Consider the following 15,884-nt stretch of genomic DNA (forward strand, 5'->3'; position numbering starts at 1 on the left):
TCCTTCCCATGCTTAGTTCCCACAAGAGTCAGTAGAGGTCACCAAAGCTCCATGGGTTCAGTCCCAAGTGTGAAGAAGTCTTTTTTTTTTTTTTAAGAGTTGGGGCGTGGGGGGTCAGACCTCCATAGCTTGCTAAGTATTTTAACTGCTAGACACTTTTTGACATGTATCGTTCACTACCAGGGCTGCTCAGAAGCTGAGCGAGGTCGGACACTTCGTTTTTGAATGTTAAAAAATGAAAGATAAAATTCAACAAACACAGCTGAGAGAGGTCAATTTTTGAATGTTAAAAAATAAAAGATAAGGTTCAACAAACATTTATTGAGTACATACTATGCATTAACACTGTTGTTGGCACTGGAGATAAAATAGTCACAAGTCAGAAATTACTTTCAAGAAGCTTACACTTTAGTAGGGACACCAACAAAACACATACTGTCTGAAAATAAAAGCAAAGAACATAAAACAAGGCATTGTGCTGTAGAAGGTGAGGGAAGGGGCAACACCAGGCGGAATGCTGGAAAAGGCTTCCCCAAAGAGGGAACATTTACGCTGAGACTTAAGGACAGGAAAAACCAAAATATGGTTTAAATTCACATTTTTAACTCAGGAAAATCCAACTATGCACATGAATTCAGATTTCTTCAGCAACAGAATGTCACTTTAGAACCTTCAATAAAATAGTATATAATTTATTCAATACCATTTGTGTTCTAAACATTTCACCCATAGATGGTAACATTCTAGAGCACCTAGGTCCTGGGCTGACAATTAAATTTTTATGTGTACATAGATCAGTTGGGGTTCTTGTTAAAATGCAGGTTCTGATTCAGCAAGTGAAGTGGAATCCTGAGACTTTGCACTTCCAACCAGCCCCCATTGACTATGTACTCTAAGATACTGATGGGATTTAAGATCTGATGCCTTTACCAAATGTCTCTTTTCTATCCTTGATAGGCCCTCATTAGGTGCCTCAGATGAATGTTCTTTGGACCTTCTGATACCTGCCCTAACAGGTTGGAGGGGGATTCTGAAATGAGGCAGGACAGAAGCATCGGGATAATTTTAGGAATACAGTACTGGGAGTGGGGCGACAGTGGGCATATCAGCACTGGGGGTGGGGGGGAGCCAAACCAAACGGCCTATTTTTCTCATGTCTCTTAGTGGTAGAGAAGTGAGATTAACATGACATGAAAATCAGCCTCTGTCCTGTTCCATTTTTTTTTTGAAATTTTCAAACCATTGACATAGAATTGCTAAAATGGGACCTGTTGCTCCCACACACCAGAGTTGCCCTGGACAAAAGCCAAGTCACAGCTAAGGAAACAGTCTGTCTTCTTCCCACGGGTACATAGACTTTGTTTTTATCATCCCTGGGCCACTCTATCCTAAATATGCATGGCTGGCACAGTCAGCAGATGGGGGCGATTCGTCTAGGAGCCTCCCCAGCTCAGCAGCAACACCTCCCAGGGCGTTCCCTCCTGCCCTCGGCTGCACTTCCTCGTCAGTGCCAATCCTGGGATGGGAGAGGGGGTAGCCTTGGCATCAACCCCTTGTACTACAGCACGCCCTGGAAGGCAGCTCCCACCTTCCTTCGGCCTCAGCTTCCGGGCCGCGGGGTTACAGCGTGCAGCGAGTCATGTGGGCAAAGTCCTTGATCTCCGGACAGTACAGAACTGGGGGAAAGAAGAAGGGTTAGTGGCAGCGGGAAGATGCAGTCTAAACCTGGGCATTCTCTCCCCCAACCCCCGTCTCAGTAGCCTCCCCGGTGGCCCCTCACCGTTGCTAGGCAGCGGGCGCCGCCAGCGGCGCGCGGGCGACAGCAACCTGTCCCAGAGCCGTCGGAACGCGCGCCACCCCGCGCTCCTCGGCCCCGACCCCTTGTCGCTCTCTTCCTCCTCGTCGGCCTCTCGGTCGGCGTCGCCACCTTCCCTGCCCGGGCTACCAGCCTCATCAGGTTCACGTTCAGCCCGCGCCTTTTCCTCCAATCGCGACCACAAGTCCGGGTCGACAGGGATCTCCGTGACCCTGCCGCGCGGGAGCGGGGTGGGCGCGCGGCAGAAGGGGCACGTGACGACGCGGCGGAAGCGCACCACGCGCGCGGCCGCTCCGCTGCGGTCGCCGCGCGCCGCCAGCTCGCGCAGGCAGGCGGTGCAGAGCTTGTGGCCGCAGCGGGCGCGCGCCGTTCCGGGCAGGCGGCGAGGCGCGCGGGCCCCGAGGTTGAAGGGCCGGTAGCAGATGTCGCAGTCCAGCTCTCCCCGCTCCGGAAGAGATGGCACCTTCACCAGGAGCTGCATGCTGCCCGCCGCGGACTCGAGGGTGTCGCTAACGCGGCTGACGCCGTGGGCAGCACGAACTAGCCCTCCCTGTGACCCGGGTCGGGTCTTGGGGCGGGCGCCGCCGCGTCTGGCCCCTTTTAAAAACGAGACCCCGCCCCTCGAGGCGTCACGCAGTGGTCGGGCCGCTCCCTGCGGCGGCATGTGTGGGGGCGGCGAAGGCCGGAGGCCGGGAATGTCAGCGCTGGCCGAGCTGGTCCGGGGATGGGGTAGGAGGCCAAAGTGATGCCAGGACTGGGGAGCCGGGGAGATAAGAGGTACATAGCCCTCTACTCCCTACACACCTTCCTTCAACCTCCCGGCACAAAGCCTGTGCTCCAATTCTACCTACTGCAACCCCCCATCCTCTTCCTGAGCCCACCCAGCCACGGCACGGGTCTCTCCAGCCCCTTGCACCTGTTCGCTCAGCTGGTAACACTTGCACAGCCCCATCCAAGCAAGCTTCCTCAGCCAGGGGCAGTGCTCATTCTGCCCCATCTTTAGTGGGCTCCTGGATGTTTGAACCGATGCTGCCTGGCAGAAACTCATGGCAGAAACTCATTCTGCCCGCAGCTCACCTTGGTATATACATCACACACACACACACACACACACACACACACACACACACACTCACCGTGCTCTGGGAAGGCTGGCTCCCCAATTTTCTTTCTTCTCAAACAGCTACCAGTTGACATCTCAGTCTTTGGGGCGACTTAGATTTCAGGACCATGGCCTTAGGAATCCTGGGAATCCTTTCCTTCCAGAGTAGTCAGGCCTGGACACCCACACACCATGATGACTCCAGCAAAACAGCCCAGCATGAGTTCTGACTCAGGGGTCTGACTTCCCTCACAGGTAAACAGGACATGGTACTCACAGCCCACATTCCCTCATGGTGCCACACCCATCCCCAGCTGCCTCCTCACCCTCCTCTCCTGGACCTGCAATCCAGGTTCTGGGGTGGAGGGTAACATCTAGAGCCAGCTGACTGGAGTTCATATCCCAGCCACCACCACCACTTACTAGTTGTGACACTTTGAGCAAAGTTACTTCACTTCTCTGGGCCTTGGTTTCCTCATCTATATAATGTGGATACTAATAGGAGTAAATGAGCTCATATATGTAAAGTGCTTAGAACGGTGCCTAGCACAGAGTAAATGCCACATATTAGCTATAATTATTATCCTGTGCCCCCAGCCTAGATTGTATTCATTTTAGCTTCTCACTACCCAACATTTTCAACCCCCATCTCTCTGGGTCAATACCAGATGGGTTTCTCTAGACCCATGCATTTACTGGCAGTAATAGGCCATGTAGAGTTGGTTTTGCTTTTTAAATACATTGTTAAAAACTTAGAGGGTAATCTTTGTGAGGAGGTATACCATTATTTTTAAGCAAACATTTCAGAACTTCTAAGTTGTATTGTCTTCATGGTCACTTGGGGGAAGCTACCTACTTATTTCAATGATGCTGTCATAATTCAAAACTGTTTTGGAAATTCTCTTTGGGGTGGTGTTCAGAGATCTCACATATTTTAATATCCCCAGTTGGTGATTAAATCTTAAACTTTTAAGGTAGATTTGATTATATAAATGCTCCCAACGTGTTTCACAATTAAAGCCTCTCTAAGCTTCAGACCTGGATATCCAGTCACTTGCTCCTCCTTTCTTATTTATCTTCAAGGACCCAAACCAATGATCTCCTTGTCCAAATCAGCATCTCTTCCAGTGTCTCCTACTTCTTTTTTTATCCAAATCCAGAAATCTACAACCAGCCCACAGAATTATGAAAAAAAAAATGATGAAGAAAATTGTGTTTAGATGTTTCAAGCCACTAAATTTTGGAGGTGATTTGTGTATCAATAGATAATTGATCTAGAAAGTTTCTTACTATCCTTAAGATAAAGAATATTCTAGAGTGCCCTCTAAGTCACTGTATGTTCTGAACCCACCCGTGTCTCACATTCTGCTTCCATTGCCTCTTTGTCCTTAGACACTCTGGCTTTGGAGATCTTTGGATGGGATGTTCTTTTCTGCTGCAAGGCTTTCTTGTATGCTGTTCCCCTCACCCTCTCCTTCCACCTTAGTAACACCTACTTGTCTGTCGGCTCTCAGTGCAGCCTTTCTCTGGCCTTTGGACAACAAAGTTTCTGTTTGGGTGTTGTTTGTTTGTTTTGCCCATTTGTAAGTTCCATGAAGGTTCTTCTGAGTCTGGTTTTGTTCACCATTGTATCCCATAGTAGGACTCAGTAAATGTTTGTTAAATTAATGGATGAAGTTGCCTGGCTGGTGTGGCTCAGTTGGTTGGGTGTCGTCCCATACACTGCAAGGTCGCCAGTTTGATTCCCAGTCAGGGCACATGCCCAGGTTGCAGGTTCGGTCCCTGGGGTGTGTACCAGAGGTAACCAATGCTTTTTTTCTCCCTCTCCCTTCCTGTCTAAAGTCAATTAAAAACATACATTTAAAAATGAATGAATGAGGTGAATGATAAATGTGGTGAATGAGGTGTGACAATAAAGGAAGGTTTCTTGCAAGGGGTTTCTAAACTGCCTCTGAAGGGCATAATAAGGAGCTTTTTAAAATGTTCTGAGCAATGGAGGACACATTTTTAAAATAAGTGCATAACCCTCCAAGGTAGTTATGTAAGAGAGGACTATTTTGAATTGATAAATTCATGTATGTTTGTTACAGAAAAACTAATGATAGCTTAGTCACACATTTTACCTCTTTGTTTCCTCCACAATCTTCCAAAATGAGTAGAAGATGATAGGAATGGTATGTAAGTACTCATTAGTTGATCCAGTTGGTTGCGAATCCAGAAAGTGGTATGCTGCTTTTTGTCTTTTGGAAATTGCTCTCCCCGCTTCACGATCAGGGGTGAGGATGGGTAGCAGGGAGATGGTGAGGTGGTGGTTGTTTTTTAATCCTCACCCGAAGTTATGTTTTCATTGATTTTTAAAGTGACAGGAAGGGAGAGCGAGAGAATCATTGATGTGAGAGAAACATGGATTGGCTGCCTCCCGCACGCCCCCCGACTGGGGACCAAACACACAACCTAGTTATGTGCCCTGACTGGAACTCGAACCCGTAACCTGTACCGGAGGATGCTCCAGCCAACTGAGCCACCCGACATGGCAACGTTGTATTTTAAGAAAAGCAGAGCACATTCTTCCCTGCCTTGTGATCTTTAAAGGTTGTAACTTTCCACCCACTTTCTGTCTCAGGGAAATCGGAGTTCTTTGGGGAAGACTAAGGGGCTGTATCTGACATAATCCCATTCGATTCTGCTTTTCTGCCATCCTCACACGTTTTCCTTTTTTTCCAACGATAACTCATTGCCCTTCTCTGTATCATCTCAACCATAGACCAGTTTTCATTTTACCTCTCCTTCACCAAATCCCAAAGCCTCAACTTCAGAACAGCCCTCCCATTCAGCCACAAGAAAACCACAAGAAACTAGTTCCTTAGTATGTGTGGGTATCGGGCAAGAGTGAAATTGAGGAGTATAAAACCAAAAGTGTGGCTAATATAACTTTCAAAACAAAACAAGGGTTGTGGTGTCAGGGAGAGGAAAAAGACCATGAAGCCAGATCTCTCTGGGTTCTAAGGAGTGTGGCAACGGAAGGAAGGAAGGAAGGAAGGAAGGAAGGAAGGAAGGAAGGAAGGAAGGAAGGAAGGAAGGAAGGAAGGAAACTGGGGCCCAAGTAATTTGGTGCTGGGCCCTTGATGAGAGTGGTGACTAGGAGCACAGTGCTTGGGTCTCTGGGGTAAACGAACAGTGGAGAGAAAGCTGGTACTGGAGCTTTCTAATGGCTGGGGCTAGAAGGCCAGATACCTGAGACTGAGACCCTAACCGCCCACCCTCTGCAATTTCAGACAGTGATTGAGGAAGGATTAGGTTAAGATTTTATTTACAATTCCCTGGGAGGTCTTACAGAAGAGAGGCCATTATTATTGCTTTAAGATTATTGCATTCCTCCTAAGCCAGGTAGAAGTCCTGGCTCAAAAGTCTATCCCCAGGCCCTTTTATGTTAGCCCCATATCCCTGCTTTGACCTAAAGGCTGTCACTATTTCCTGTGACGCACAGCCCAGCCGCTTCCCAAGGACTTCCCTGGCCCAGCTATACATCTGCCATCAATTTTCTCTCTACCGTTGTCAGAAACAACGTTTTAACACTAATTCCAGTTTTAAGCCCTCCTTCACCTCCTGGCTGGGAGGCAGGGTGCTGGGTGCCCAAAGATTATCATTTAGTTCCCGCCAGGACCAGCCTGGCTTCCTTTGTACGGTATAACGGCATAACGGCAAAACGAAAGAACCCCATTTTCCTTTGTCCCAGATGACATCACAACTCACTTGTTAGGTTATGCCCCTGAATGACATTTCAAGGGCCACTTTTGAGGTAATCTGCGTTTCTTATGTCTACCGTTTAGCTTTTTTTTGCCCCCTCGGCTATTGGGGTAAAAGAGAAAGAGGGGAGACCAAATGGCAAAGAGGGGATGGCCCAGTAGCTCATGCCTGGTATTAGCAAAAAGGCCTGGAAGAACGCAGAAGGGAGCAGCGGACTACTTTTCCTCTCAAGCCCCACTGCGGAAGGATATGGCTTTGTTCATGCGTATAGATTATCGAAGCCGGAACTCGTTAGTGGGCGGGACCACTTGGCTCTGGCAGCTGCGTGGAGGGATCTGGAGCTGGAGGGGTTTGGCTTCTGGGAAACAGTTCTGGGTGGGCAGGCGTGTAGCGGCTCCAGATTTGGGACTCTGCGCCCCCGACAGACTATTTCTTGGAATGTGGTTTGTTCCCCAGGAGCCCGTCTATCTCCACAACCGTCTGCGGGGTCAGCTGGCTCAGCACCTGGAGGAGAATGGGGTGGTTGGGTCACTGAAGAAAGATCTGAAGTTTGAGGGCCTGCACTTAGAGGACCAAGTGCAGGGAAAGAGTCACAGCTGTGCCCGGTTTGCCTTGTCAGCCTGGAACCTCTCATCTGCAAAGTGAGGGCCTTGTAGTGAGTCGTCACTTTGGGTTGGACAATGAGGCCTTGACTCCTGGGGAGGGGACAGAGATGGGCTCTGCCTCTGATTCCCCAGCTCACCTGTAGGGCACCCAGATGTTCTATCAGCTGCTCTGCACTCGACACCCCCAGCAAGACCGAGCTGACACCCTCACTGCGGAGACACCACGCTGAAGCCAGAGGAGGAAAGCAAGAGAACTGATGGATAAGAATGAACATATGAACTTCAGAAGTGTCTCTGAGGAAGAGGATTCTCCCTCAGGACAAACCACTCTTGGGTTTGAGAGTTTCTCCGAAGGAGACACGGCCTCTGCAGGGTCCAGGGTTGGCAGTGTCTCACCAATAGCAAGCTGTGCCACAGTGCAGCCCAGCTGGTGAGCTATGGGTAGAAGGTCCATGACTTTGGCTTGTTGCTTCTTGCCATCCTCACTCTGCACCTTGTCCTTGAGCCACTGGTAACCCTGGAAGCCAAAGAGAATCAGCAAAAGACCCCCCACCACCACCACCCCAGAACAGCCAAAATAGGCCAGTCCTGCCACCTGAGCCCCAAGATCAAACCTTGATGGTGGCCCTGCAGGGATCTGGGACTCGCCCATCATACTTGCTGTGGATGAGGCCACAGGCCAGAGGGGACCAAGTGACTGAGCCAACACCTAAGAGGAAGGGGATTAGATGTGGGGAAAGGAATCAAGGTGATGCTGAGCCCAAGGGAAAGGTAGGGAGGAGGGGGCTTCGAACCAATCTTGTGGTAGAGCTCTGGCAGCTGCATCTCCACCTTTTCTCTTTGAAACAGATGGTGCTCTGCTTGTTCACACACTGGAGGAATCAGATTGAACTGTCTGGCCACAGAGTAGGCCTCCTGAGTGGGGTGGGAAAGAGAGAGGGGTGGGGTGGGGAAGCATTCTTTCCATTTTCTTCCACTCCTCCTCCTCCAATAGAGTGGGTTTTGGAGGGGCCATGTGAAAAATGGGAATCAGTTGTGGGACAGGGGAAAGTGGGGTTGCACACTCACCATGATTTCTGCAGCCCCCCATCGGGATGTCCCCCAGTATAGAGCCAGGCCCTGGTTGATGACATAGGTCATGGCTCGAACAATCTCTAGGCATATGGGAGAGGAGAGTCTTACTGCCAGATCCCTGGCATCCAGGACTCCAGATCTGCAGATCTCTGCCTGCCCCACCAAGACCCCAGGCATCTCTGTGGAGTCAGAGAGGTTGCTTTCTGCTCTTTGCCTCCCTCCCTGTCTAAGTCCTGGGGTCTGAGCCTCCACTGTGGAGCGTGGGAGGCCTCCTGAGCAAGGGCTGGCTTCCTGTTGAGGTTTGAGAAGTTCTCAGTTTTGGAGGACTCTCAGAGTTGGGGTGCTGCTTTTACCCTCCATGGGACTGTTGGGATCTGAGCGATTAGCAAAGACGATGTCCACATATCCCAGCTGGAGACGTTCCAGAGATTCTCGCAAGCCTGGGGTAGGGATGAGGAGAGGAAGGTAAGTACCTTAGTTTCAGTTTCTGAAGAATTCAGATCTCACCATTTTGCCATGGCCGTCTAAATCCCAGTTCCCCTATTCAAACCCTCTAACTCAGGAGCTTCAGAGAATGTTCCCAACTCCTCTGGGTTCCATACCAAGCCACTTCAGGTTCCTAGTCTCTAACTCTCACCCTCAATGATGTGTTTGCGGCTCAAGCCTCGCTCAGTTTCTGCCCTGTAGGAAAAGGTAAGTCAAAGATGAGATGTGACACAGGTAGGAGACCAGGGCTGGCCTGCACCATGAGGAATTGGGATTGCATGGGTTCTCACAGGTGGGATGTAGACCTGGGGTAGCAAATATGGGGACAGCCGTCACCACCCCCATCCCATACACCATACACCTCTGTAGATCGTTTCCCCACTTATAGTGGGGCAGCCACTTACTGTCCTCCCCCAAAAATCTTGGTGGTGATGACATAGCTTGATCTCCTGGAAAAAGAGAAATGGGAGAACCAGTAAGAAAAGGACTTTTGATGATTATGTCCCTAGCAATCCCCCCAAAACACAGACTCACCTCCAACCTTTGCTCTTGAGGATATTGCCTAGGGTTCTTTCAGCCCTGGAAGAAAGACAATGTAGATGCACTGGCCCTCCAAGGTGGATCAGTTCCTTCCCCTCTTCCTCACATTTCCCTTCAACTAATTTCCTCTCTTGTTAAGTGAAGAATAAACCAGGAGTCCAATGGGCTGTCAGCCCCATCCAAGACTAAATAAAAGAAGCTCCTGGAACTAGGGGTATAGTCATATAGCTTTCATTCAATCGTTCAACATATATCAACTGTGCATCAATTATGCACCAAGCTCTGTTCTGAGTTTGAAAGGGATAGAGTAGGATGAGGGGAGTGGGACAAGGAGACACTGGTTCCAACCATTTGTGTTGCCCCATCCCCTTGAGTCTACAAAATCCCACCTATCCTTCAAAGCTTAGCTCAGATTCTGCCTCTGAGGGAAATAGAAAATGTTCACTGTTACTATAGACTATGGTCAGTCCTTGTTAGCTTCCATAGCTCTTACTGGTGATTTTCAACCGGTGTGCCACAGGAATTTCTAAAACATGTAATAGCTGACTATTTAGTCCGGGCACTGGCCTCATTTCCCTTAAATTGTCAAATAAAAAAATGACAACAGCCAACACAATAATGGCCATCACTGTGAATGAATCAAAATTATACATATTTTTTGGTCATATTGGCCCCCCCAAAGTTTGTGGGGGTTTTTTGTGCCGCAGAATTTTAGTTATTAGTTTATGTGTGCCATGAGGTGAAAAAGGTTGAAAGTCACTGGGCTACACAATTCTTTGAGACATAATTATGAGCTTAAGTCTTAAGTTATGGTGGACTGTTATTCATTCTTTCATATCTCCCTATCTTTTTGGTTGGTTTGTTTAACTACTTAGACTGGGAGCTTTTTGAGAGCATATTGATGTTATCCCACAAGTAATACCTACTCCGTGCTAGGCTCTGTGTAGGTACTTAGGTGACACGGGGAAAAGCAAAACAGATTTCATAGGAGGAGGAGCATCCCAGTTGAGCAGCAAATATAGCTACATGAGCCAGTGATTGATAATGGTGTGTCAGAGGGCAGGGTAAAGTGCTTTAGGAACTGAGGGGCTAGTGGGGAATTGGGTGAAGGCTTTTGGGAGAAGCAGACATTTGGCCAAGTCTTGAGGATGAGCAGAAGTTTGCCATGTGGAGAAGAGGTAGGCGTGGGTCACGTAGGTTTTGGCTACTCCCAGTGTGAAGCCACGGGTGTGTGATGTGGCATGGTGTGTTTGAAAATTTAGATTTATACTCCCCACGCCGTTGCACATAATTGATGCCCAAGATATATTTGTTGGTTTTATTTTATTTTGACTGCACAGTATGCCCATTGCCCTCTAAGCTGATGTTTGGGACTATGATTTCCATAATGTTTCGGGGGGGCCCACTGGCTAAAAGGCTAGAACTTAGTGTTGGCAGAATTCCCAGCGTTCTTGAGATGGAAAACATGAAGCCCTGATGTTCTCTCAGTCTTCTAAATATAACTTAGCTCTTTCGCCCCAGTCCTTACTTTCCAGCTGCATACACTTCGGTGGTGTCAAACAGGTTTATACCATGCTCATAGGCTACTGTCAGCACGTCCTCTGCAGTCTAGGGAGGTGAGAGAAAGAGTTGGAGATTATCCACTGGCCCCTCAATTACCTCCCTCATTGCACTCTAGCACCTTAGCCTTAGCACCTTAGCCTTGATTTCTACATTCTCTTCCCTTTTCTCATCCTCTAGCCTCATGTCCCATTCACCATTCTCTGTGCTTGTTGTCCAAACCCCTACCCAAGTCCATTTCCCCTTGTTCTGGTTCCCTCATAGCCCCTCACCCTGCTTCTAGGTCCCATCACTTATACCTCATCCGAGATCTGAGAACCAAATGTGACCCAGGTACCTGCAAGAGAGAAGCCAAGTATGTGAGAACTGTGGGATGCAAGCCATGAAAGAACTCCCTTCCCTTAAACCTTTCTTCTAACTCACCTAGGCCCAGACAGGACACACGAAGACCAGACTTTCCTAGGTTTCTGCAGGAGACAGAAGTAGCAGGAAGGTGTGGAGCCTCCATTAGGAACATGCACGATCGGCCCCCAGCTCCTCTCCTTCCAGGATGAGAAGCCCTCGGGGTGTCTCAGTCCAAAACTAGACCCAGTGGGGCTACCGACTTGGGCAGTGCTATGCCCATAGCATACGTGAACCAATAAGTGACTGTTCCTCTGGATACACTGTAAAATGCTTATCTCCCTTCCTATCACATTGAAGATGTACTGCTTGGTTTGTGTTTCTGCTGGTGGAGTTTTGTCTGTGTTCGAGTCATCTCTGGCATGTGTGGAGTTGGGGGCTGGGGGAAATGTGACTAGCTGAGTGTGATGAGTTTGTGAACACAGACCTTCAGACAGAGTGCTATGCTAAAGGGCAGACACCAGAGTGGCAGGAGTTAACCAAGTCAAATTCAGTTACTCAAGCAAGGGTCCTTGGATGGCCTAGGCAGATGAGACTCCAACAAAGGTAGGCAGGACACCTGGGTGGGGAGTATGACAGGAGAGGCCAGTTCCCCTCTTCCTCTCTCCACTCCCTCTGCTCCTGTGGGCTTGTGAAGTCTGTCTCTGAACTGGAAAGACCCCTCCTCCCAAGCCCCCACTCAGGTAATCAGCTCCCAAGCAGAGCTGCCCCATGGAAGGGATCAAACTCCTCAACTGACAAAGCCAGGTCGGCTCAGCTGGGTGATCTCAGCTCAGGCCCAGGCAGGAGCCCCTCTCCTCCCCCTCCTGCCCCCCTGCCAGTTCTGAGAGCCCAGCAGTTCTCTGAGATAAAGTTGGTTACATTCCAGTCCACCTTCCCCACCTGACCCCTGTCCCTCAGCATGGGGTTGAGAGATGTGGTCCATCTTTCCAACTTCCTGTCCCCACCAAGATAGGTCGCAGGACACTGGGCCCATGGGCAGGGCAGGTGGGGGCAGTATCTGGGTCAGGCACCCTGAGCAGGCCAGAGTGAGAAGCCCTTTCCTTCTCCCTCTTCCCAGGACACGGATCCAAGGACACTGAGCGGGGGGAGGGGTTGGGGAGGCACCCTGGGGATCCATGCATCCCTGGCTTTCCTGGGGGTAAGGAGAAAAGCTCAGGAGCATCCCCAGGCTCTGACAGGACCGGATCAACCTTGGTAAACTTGAATTTCTCCCAGCAGGGGTATCGACGGAGACCAAGAGAGGGACCAAGTAAGGGAGTGCGGGTGCTGGGAAGAAGAGAGAGAATGCGCCGGGACCTTCTTAGCGAAGTTTGAGGGGGTCCTGGGGCATCTCAGGAAGCCTCAGGGGTCAGGAAAGGGGAGATTGGGCGGGCTGCCCGGCCACCCCCATACCTGTACTTCATGCCAGTGCCTCGGCCGGTGCTCTCTCGGAGGACCCCAGGGGGCGCTGGGGGTCGGGGGACCACTGCGGTCCGGGCCTTGGGGGCCGACCCTCCTCCTCCTGGAGGATTCCCGTGCACCCCGCTGACAGGCCCACCGTTACCGCCCCCGGGGCCCGGCCGGGGTCCACACAGACGGTCCTCACTGTTCCGGCTGCGAAGGTTCTGCTCAGTACACGCGATAGACACCTGCATGCCGGCTGCCCACGGCGAGGGGGCTCCGAGGGGGAGGGAAGGTAGGAAACCGGGAAGCCCGAGGGCGGACGAGCGGGGTGTAGTGGCAGGAGCCCTGAGGAGAGCGGGAAGGCTGAGGAGGCTGCGGAGGGAGTCAGCAGGCAGGATCGGGCCCGCGGGGGCGGGCTGCTGGAGGTCGCGGGGTGTGCGGTGGGAGGAGAGAAACGCAGGGGATCCACGAGTGGAGATATTCGTCTACAGGGGCACTGGCGCGGGAAGAGGAGGGGAAATGAATGAGGGTAACGGTGGAGGGCGATCTAGGAGGGGAGGGACCTAGGGAGGAGTGGGGGGAAGAGAGGTGCCACCTCAGGCTGATCCGCAGGGGACCCGCTGGGTTCCCAGCCGCGTCCGCAGCGGGCCCGGCTAATCAACATGCAGGCACCGCCCTTCATTTGCATAAGCCCGCCCACCTCCCGGTTAAACCCGCTTCCTCATCTGCATAAGCCCCGCCTTCCGGAGCTCTACAGCGTGACTATTGGATGTACTCAGAGGAGCCGGAGAGCAGCACTGGGGAGGGTGGTTCTCGGGTCTCTCTGGGACCCGAGGCAGGTCGGGCTTCCTCCAGCTCAGTAGTTCTCAATAGGGGATCATTTAGTCCCCCGGGGAACATTTGACAAGATCTGGAGACATTTTTTACTATCACTACTGGGGATAGGGAGGAATGTGCTACCAGCATCTAGTGAGTATCGCCCAGGATAAGGCACAGAACAGCACCCCCCGCCCCGCCCCCAAACAATGAAATATCCAGCCCCAAATATCAGTAGTGTTGCTGTTGAGAAAACCATGGTCAGAGCCTCTGTGCAGGCTCAGAGGATGTGGCCACCCTGGTTCATGCCTCTATGAGTGGGGCAGGGCCCCTGACCAACCACCCAAAATGACACACTCAAGAAGCAGATAGTGACAAAAAAGTTTATTCTGTACTTCTCATGGCATCTGGTAGAGGATAAACCTGGAGAGAGGGCCTGGTTTGGAGGTGACGGGGAGGACACCAGGGGGAGGGGGCGGTGCATGGGGGCTTGAGGGGTTTTGAGGGCAGGCAGTGGAGAGCCCTGAGGTGAAACAGGTTAGAAAGGGCCCCAGGAAGACAGATTCTCCTGAGGGGTAAGGTAGGGTGCTTCCTTCAGCCAGCCCTGGCAGAGAAAAAGGGCAGAGAGCGGATGTAGGAATCCAGTCGGGAGCGGAAGAGCTCACTTTGTACGGTTTGTCCCAGCGGGCACAGGGGGTTCTTCACCACCAGCTCCACGTACAGCTATGGAGAGGGACAGAGTTAGAGCCAGGCTTTGGACACTTCTTCTTTCCGACTCCAAACCTAGTATAACCTCAAGGATGTGAATACATAAGGATCAAGGGCTGGGAGGCAAGCCCTCCTTGATGAGAAACTAGTGGTGGGAGTGTTGAAAACTCTGACTTCAATAGAGATAAAATAGGATCCTGGCAGGAAATCTGAAGGAGTCTCGGGGCTCTACATGGCCATGGCATACGTTGAGGAGCTTTGGGGGGAGAGTCCCAGGGGCTGGCACTGACCGCACTATAAATGTGATGCAGTACGTCTCGGATGGGTCCGACGCCCAAGTCAGTATTCATGACAACCTTGATCCCAGTGGGCGTCTCGTAGTAATGGAGTTTGTAACGACTAGTTTGGAAGGCCAGAAAACCATCCTTCCTGCAGGGATGAGGAGGATGTTAAGGAATGGGAGCAGAATCCTCCCAAAAAGAAGCTTCTAGTCATCTCTAGGTCGATTCCCTTTTCTTTAAACATATTTGTAGGTGCCTGGTTTAGTAGACACCTCCCCCAGGCTCCGTTTCCCCTCCTCCACATTTGACCCCCACTCCCAACCTCTCTATCATCAGATTTCCCCCACCATCGCTCCTTGCAGCTCTGGCACTCTCGCTCCGGGTTCAGCTTCCCCTCTCGGGGGGCCAAATGCCCCTTCCACTCCAGAAAGTTTCCCCCACCCCAAATTCCCAAGGCTAGTCCTTTTCCCCTCAACATTCCCACTGACTCCGCGTACATGTCTAGCGGGGACATCTTGCTGACAAACGAACGAATAGAGAAAAGCATCCCGTACATCAGCTTGAACTCCTGGAGGAAAAAAGGCAGAGTTAGCTCTTGGTTGCTGAAGGAGACGGGCCAGGGGTGGGAAAGAGCCAAGGTTGGGAGAGGGGAGGCTGGACTTAGGACTATGTGCCTGGAGATGCGAGGTCACCCGGTTGCGCGGGGCCCTCTCGTCACCTCCTCCTTGGGGATTCCCGCTTGCTTCTTGCGGTGCCACTCGCTGTAATGCAGACACACTCCATTTCGGTCAAACAGGTACAGGTTGTGGACAGTCATCTGCGGGGCACAGAGCGTGAGCCTTGCTCCAGGACCGCCCAGCCTCCGCGGGTTCCAGTGTTCCGTCCCGGATCCTTCCAAACAGGCGGGTTCCCCTCTCCCAAACTCACCGGAACTGCTCCAAGTGCCTGTCACTAGATACTTCCGGTTTCCGCGGAGCCCCGCCCCACCCGGTCCTTTCACGGCAGCGGAGCAATAACTACGTCCAAACACACCTTTCTCAGTTTGTGGCCCTAGGGACTGCGCGTGCGCATCCGGGCTCCGGGCTCCTGAAGCCGTAAAGGCCGCGCCGAGCGAGGTCCCGGGCTGGTGACGTCACGGAGGCGAGGCGAGCGGGGCGGGGCTGCGGACGGTGGGCGGGCTGCCGCCAACGGTTTTGAGTGTAGGGGAGCGCGCGAGGGGAGGTGTCGGTCTTTCCGGATCCGGGCTCGCGGGAAGGGGCTGTCGCTTGTCCTCACCTTGACAAATTGGGGGGCTGAGGACTGGAGGTGTGGGGTAATCGGAACGGGGTAATGGGGTGGAGCATCTCAGGCTAGGTTTGAGG

The 15,884-nt window shown here is 51.6% G+C and overlaps 3 protein-coding genes across 3 annotated transcripts; all 3 read right to left on the reverse strand.

Moving 5' to 3' along the window:
• Positions 1–181: 181 nt before the first annotated feature.
• On the reverse strand, positions 182–2,426 carry RNF227 (ring finger protein 227). Its single transcript, XM_079796939.1, has 2 exons — positions 1,781–2,426; positions 182–1,676 (listed from the first exon to the last, which is right to left on the reverse strand). The coding sequence occupies exons 1-2, from the start codon at positions 2,295–2,297 to the stop codon at positions 1,621–1,623; spliced, it is 573 nt and encodes a 190-aa protein (XP_079653065.1). The 5' UTR covers positions 2,298–2,426; the 3' UTR covers positions 182–1,620.
• A 4,542-nt stretch (positions 2,427–6,968) lies between these two features.
• On the reverse strand, positions 6,969–13,342 carry KCNAB3 (potassium voltage-gated channel subfamily A regulatory beta subunit 3). Its single transcript, XM_079798006.1, has 14 exons — positions 12,728–13,342; positions 11,354–11,397; positions 11,230–11,267; positions 10,899–10,978; positions 9,365–9,409; positions 9,235–9,279; positions 8,982–9,025; positions 8,698–8,784; positions 8,339–8,424; positions 8,065–8,185; positions 7,885–7,979; positions 7,667–7,787; positions 7,408–7,496; positions 6,969–7,169 (listed from the first exon to the last, which is right to left on the reverse strand). The coding sequence occupies exons 1-14, from the start codon at positions 12,967–12,969 to the stop codon at positions 7,092–7,094; spliced, it is 1,215 nt and encodes a 404-aa protein (XP_079654132.1). The 5' UTR covers positions 12,970–13,342; the 3' UTR covers positions 6,969–7,091.
• A 561-nt stretch (positions 13,343–13,903) lies between these two features.
• TRAPPC1 (trafficking protein particle complex subunit 1) lies at positions 13,904–15,583 on the reverse strand. Its single transcript, XM_079798007.1, has 5 exons — positions 15,451–15,583; positions 15,242–15,340; positions 15,021–15,091; positions 14,533–14,671; positions 13,904–14,257 (listed from the first exon to the last, which is right to left on the reverse strand). The coding sequence occupies exons 2-5, from the start codon at positions 15,338–15,340 to the stop codon at positions 14,129–14,131; spliced, it is 438 nt and encodes a 145-aa protein (XP_079654133.1). The 5' UTR covers positions 15,451–15,583; the 3' UTR covers positions 13,904–14,128.
• Between the last annotated feature and the right edge of the window lie 301 nt (positions 15,584–15,884).

The sequence above is a fragment of the Cnephaeus nilssonii genome (genome assembly GCF_951640355.1).
Source record: "Cnephaeus nilssonii genome assembly, chromosome: 19".
Taxonomy (NCBI): Eukaryota; Metazoa; Chordata; class Mammalia; order Chiroptera; family Vespertilionidae; genus Cnephaeus; species Cnephaeus nilssonii.

Coding starts and splice junctions, on each gene's coding strand:
- RNF227 (XM_079796939.1), bottom strand. CDS start 2,297: ATGCAGCTCCTGGTGAAGGTGCCATCTCTTCCGGAGCGGGGAGAGCTG. Junction 1,677..1,780: donor GCGCCCGCTGCCTAGCAACG/GTGAGGGGCCAC, acceptor TCTTTCCCCCAG/TTCTGTACTGTCCGGAGATC.
- KCNAB3 (XM_079798006.1), bottom strand. CDS start 12,969: ATGCAGGTGTCTATCGCGTGTACTGAGCAGAACCTTCGCAGCCGGAAC. Junction 9,410..10,898: donor GAAGTGTATGCAGCTGGAAA/GTAAGGACTGGG, acceptor TCTTTCTTCCAG/GGCTGAAAGAACCCTAGGCA. Junction 7,497..7,666: donor TGTGGCACAGCTTGCTATTG/GTGAGACACTGC, acceptor CTCTGGCTTCAG/CGTGGTGTCTCCGCAGTGAG.
- TRAPPC1 (XM_079798007.1), bottom strand. CDS start 15,340: ATGACTGTCCACAACCTGTACCTGTTTGACCGAAATGGAGTGTGTCTG. Junction 15,092..15,241: donor CGGGAATCCCCAAGGAGGAG/GTGACGAGAGGG, acceptor TTTTTCCTCCAG/GAGTTCAAGCTGATGTACGG. Junction 14,258..14,532: donor TGCATCACATTTATAGTGCG/GTCAGTGCCAGC, acceptor CCCTCTCCATAG/CTGTACGTGGAGCTGGTGGT.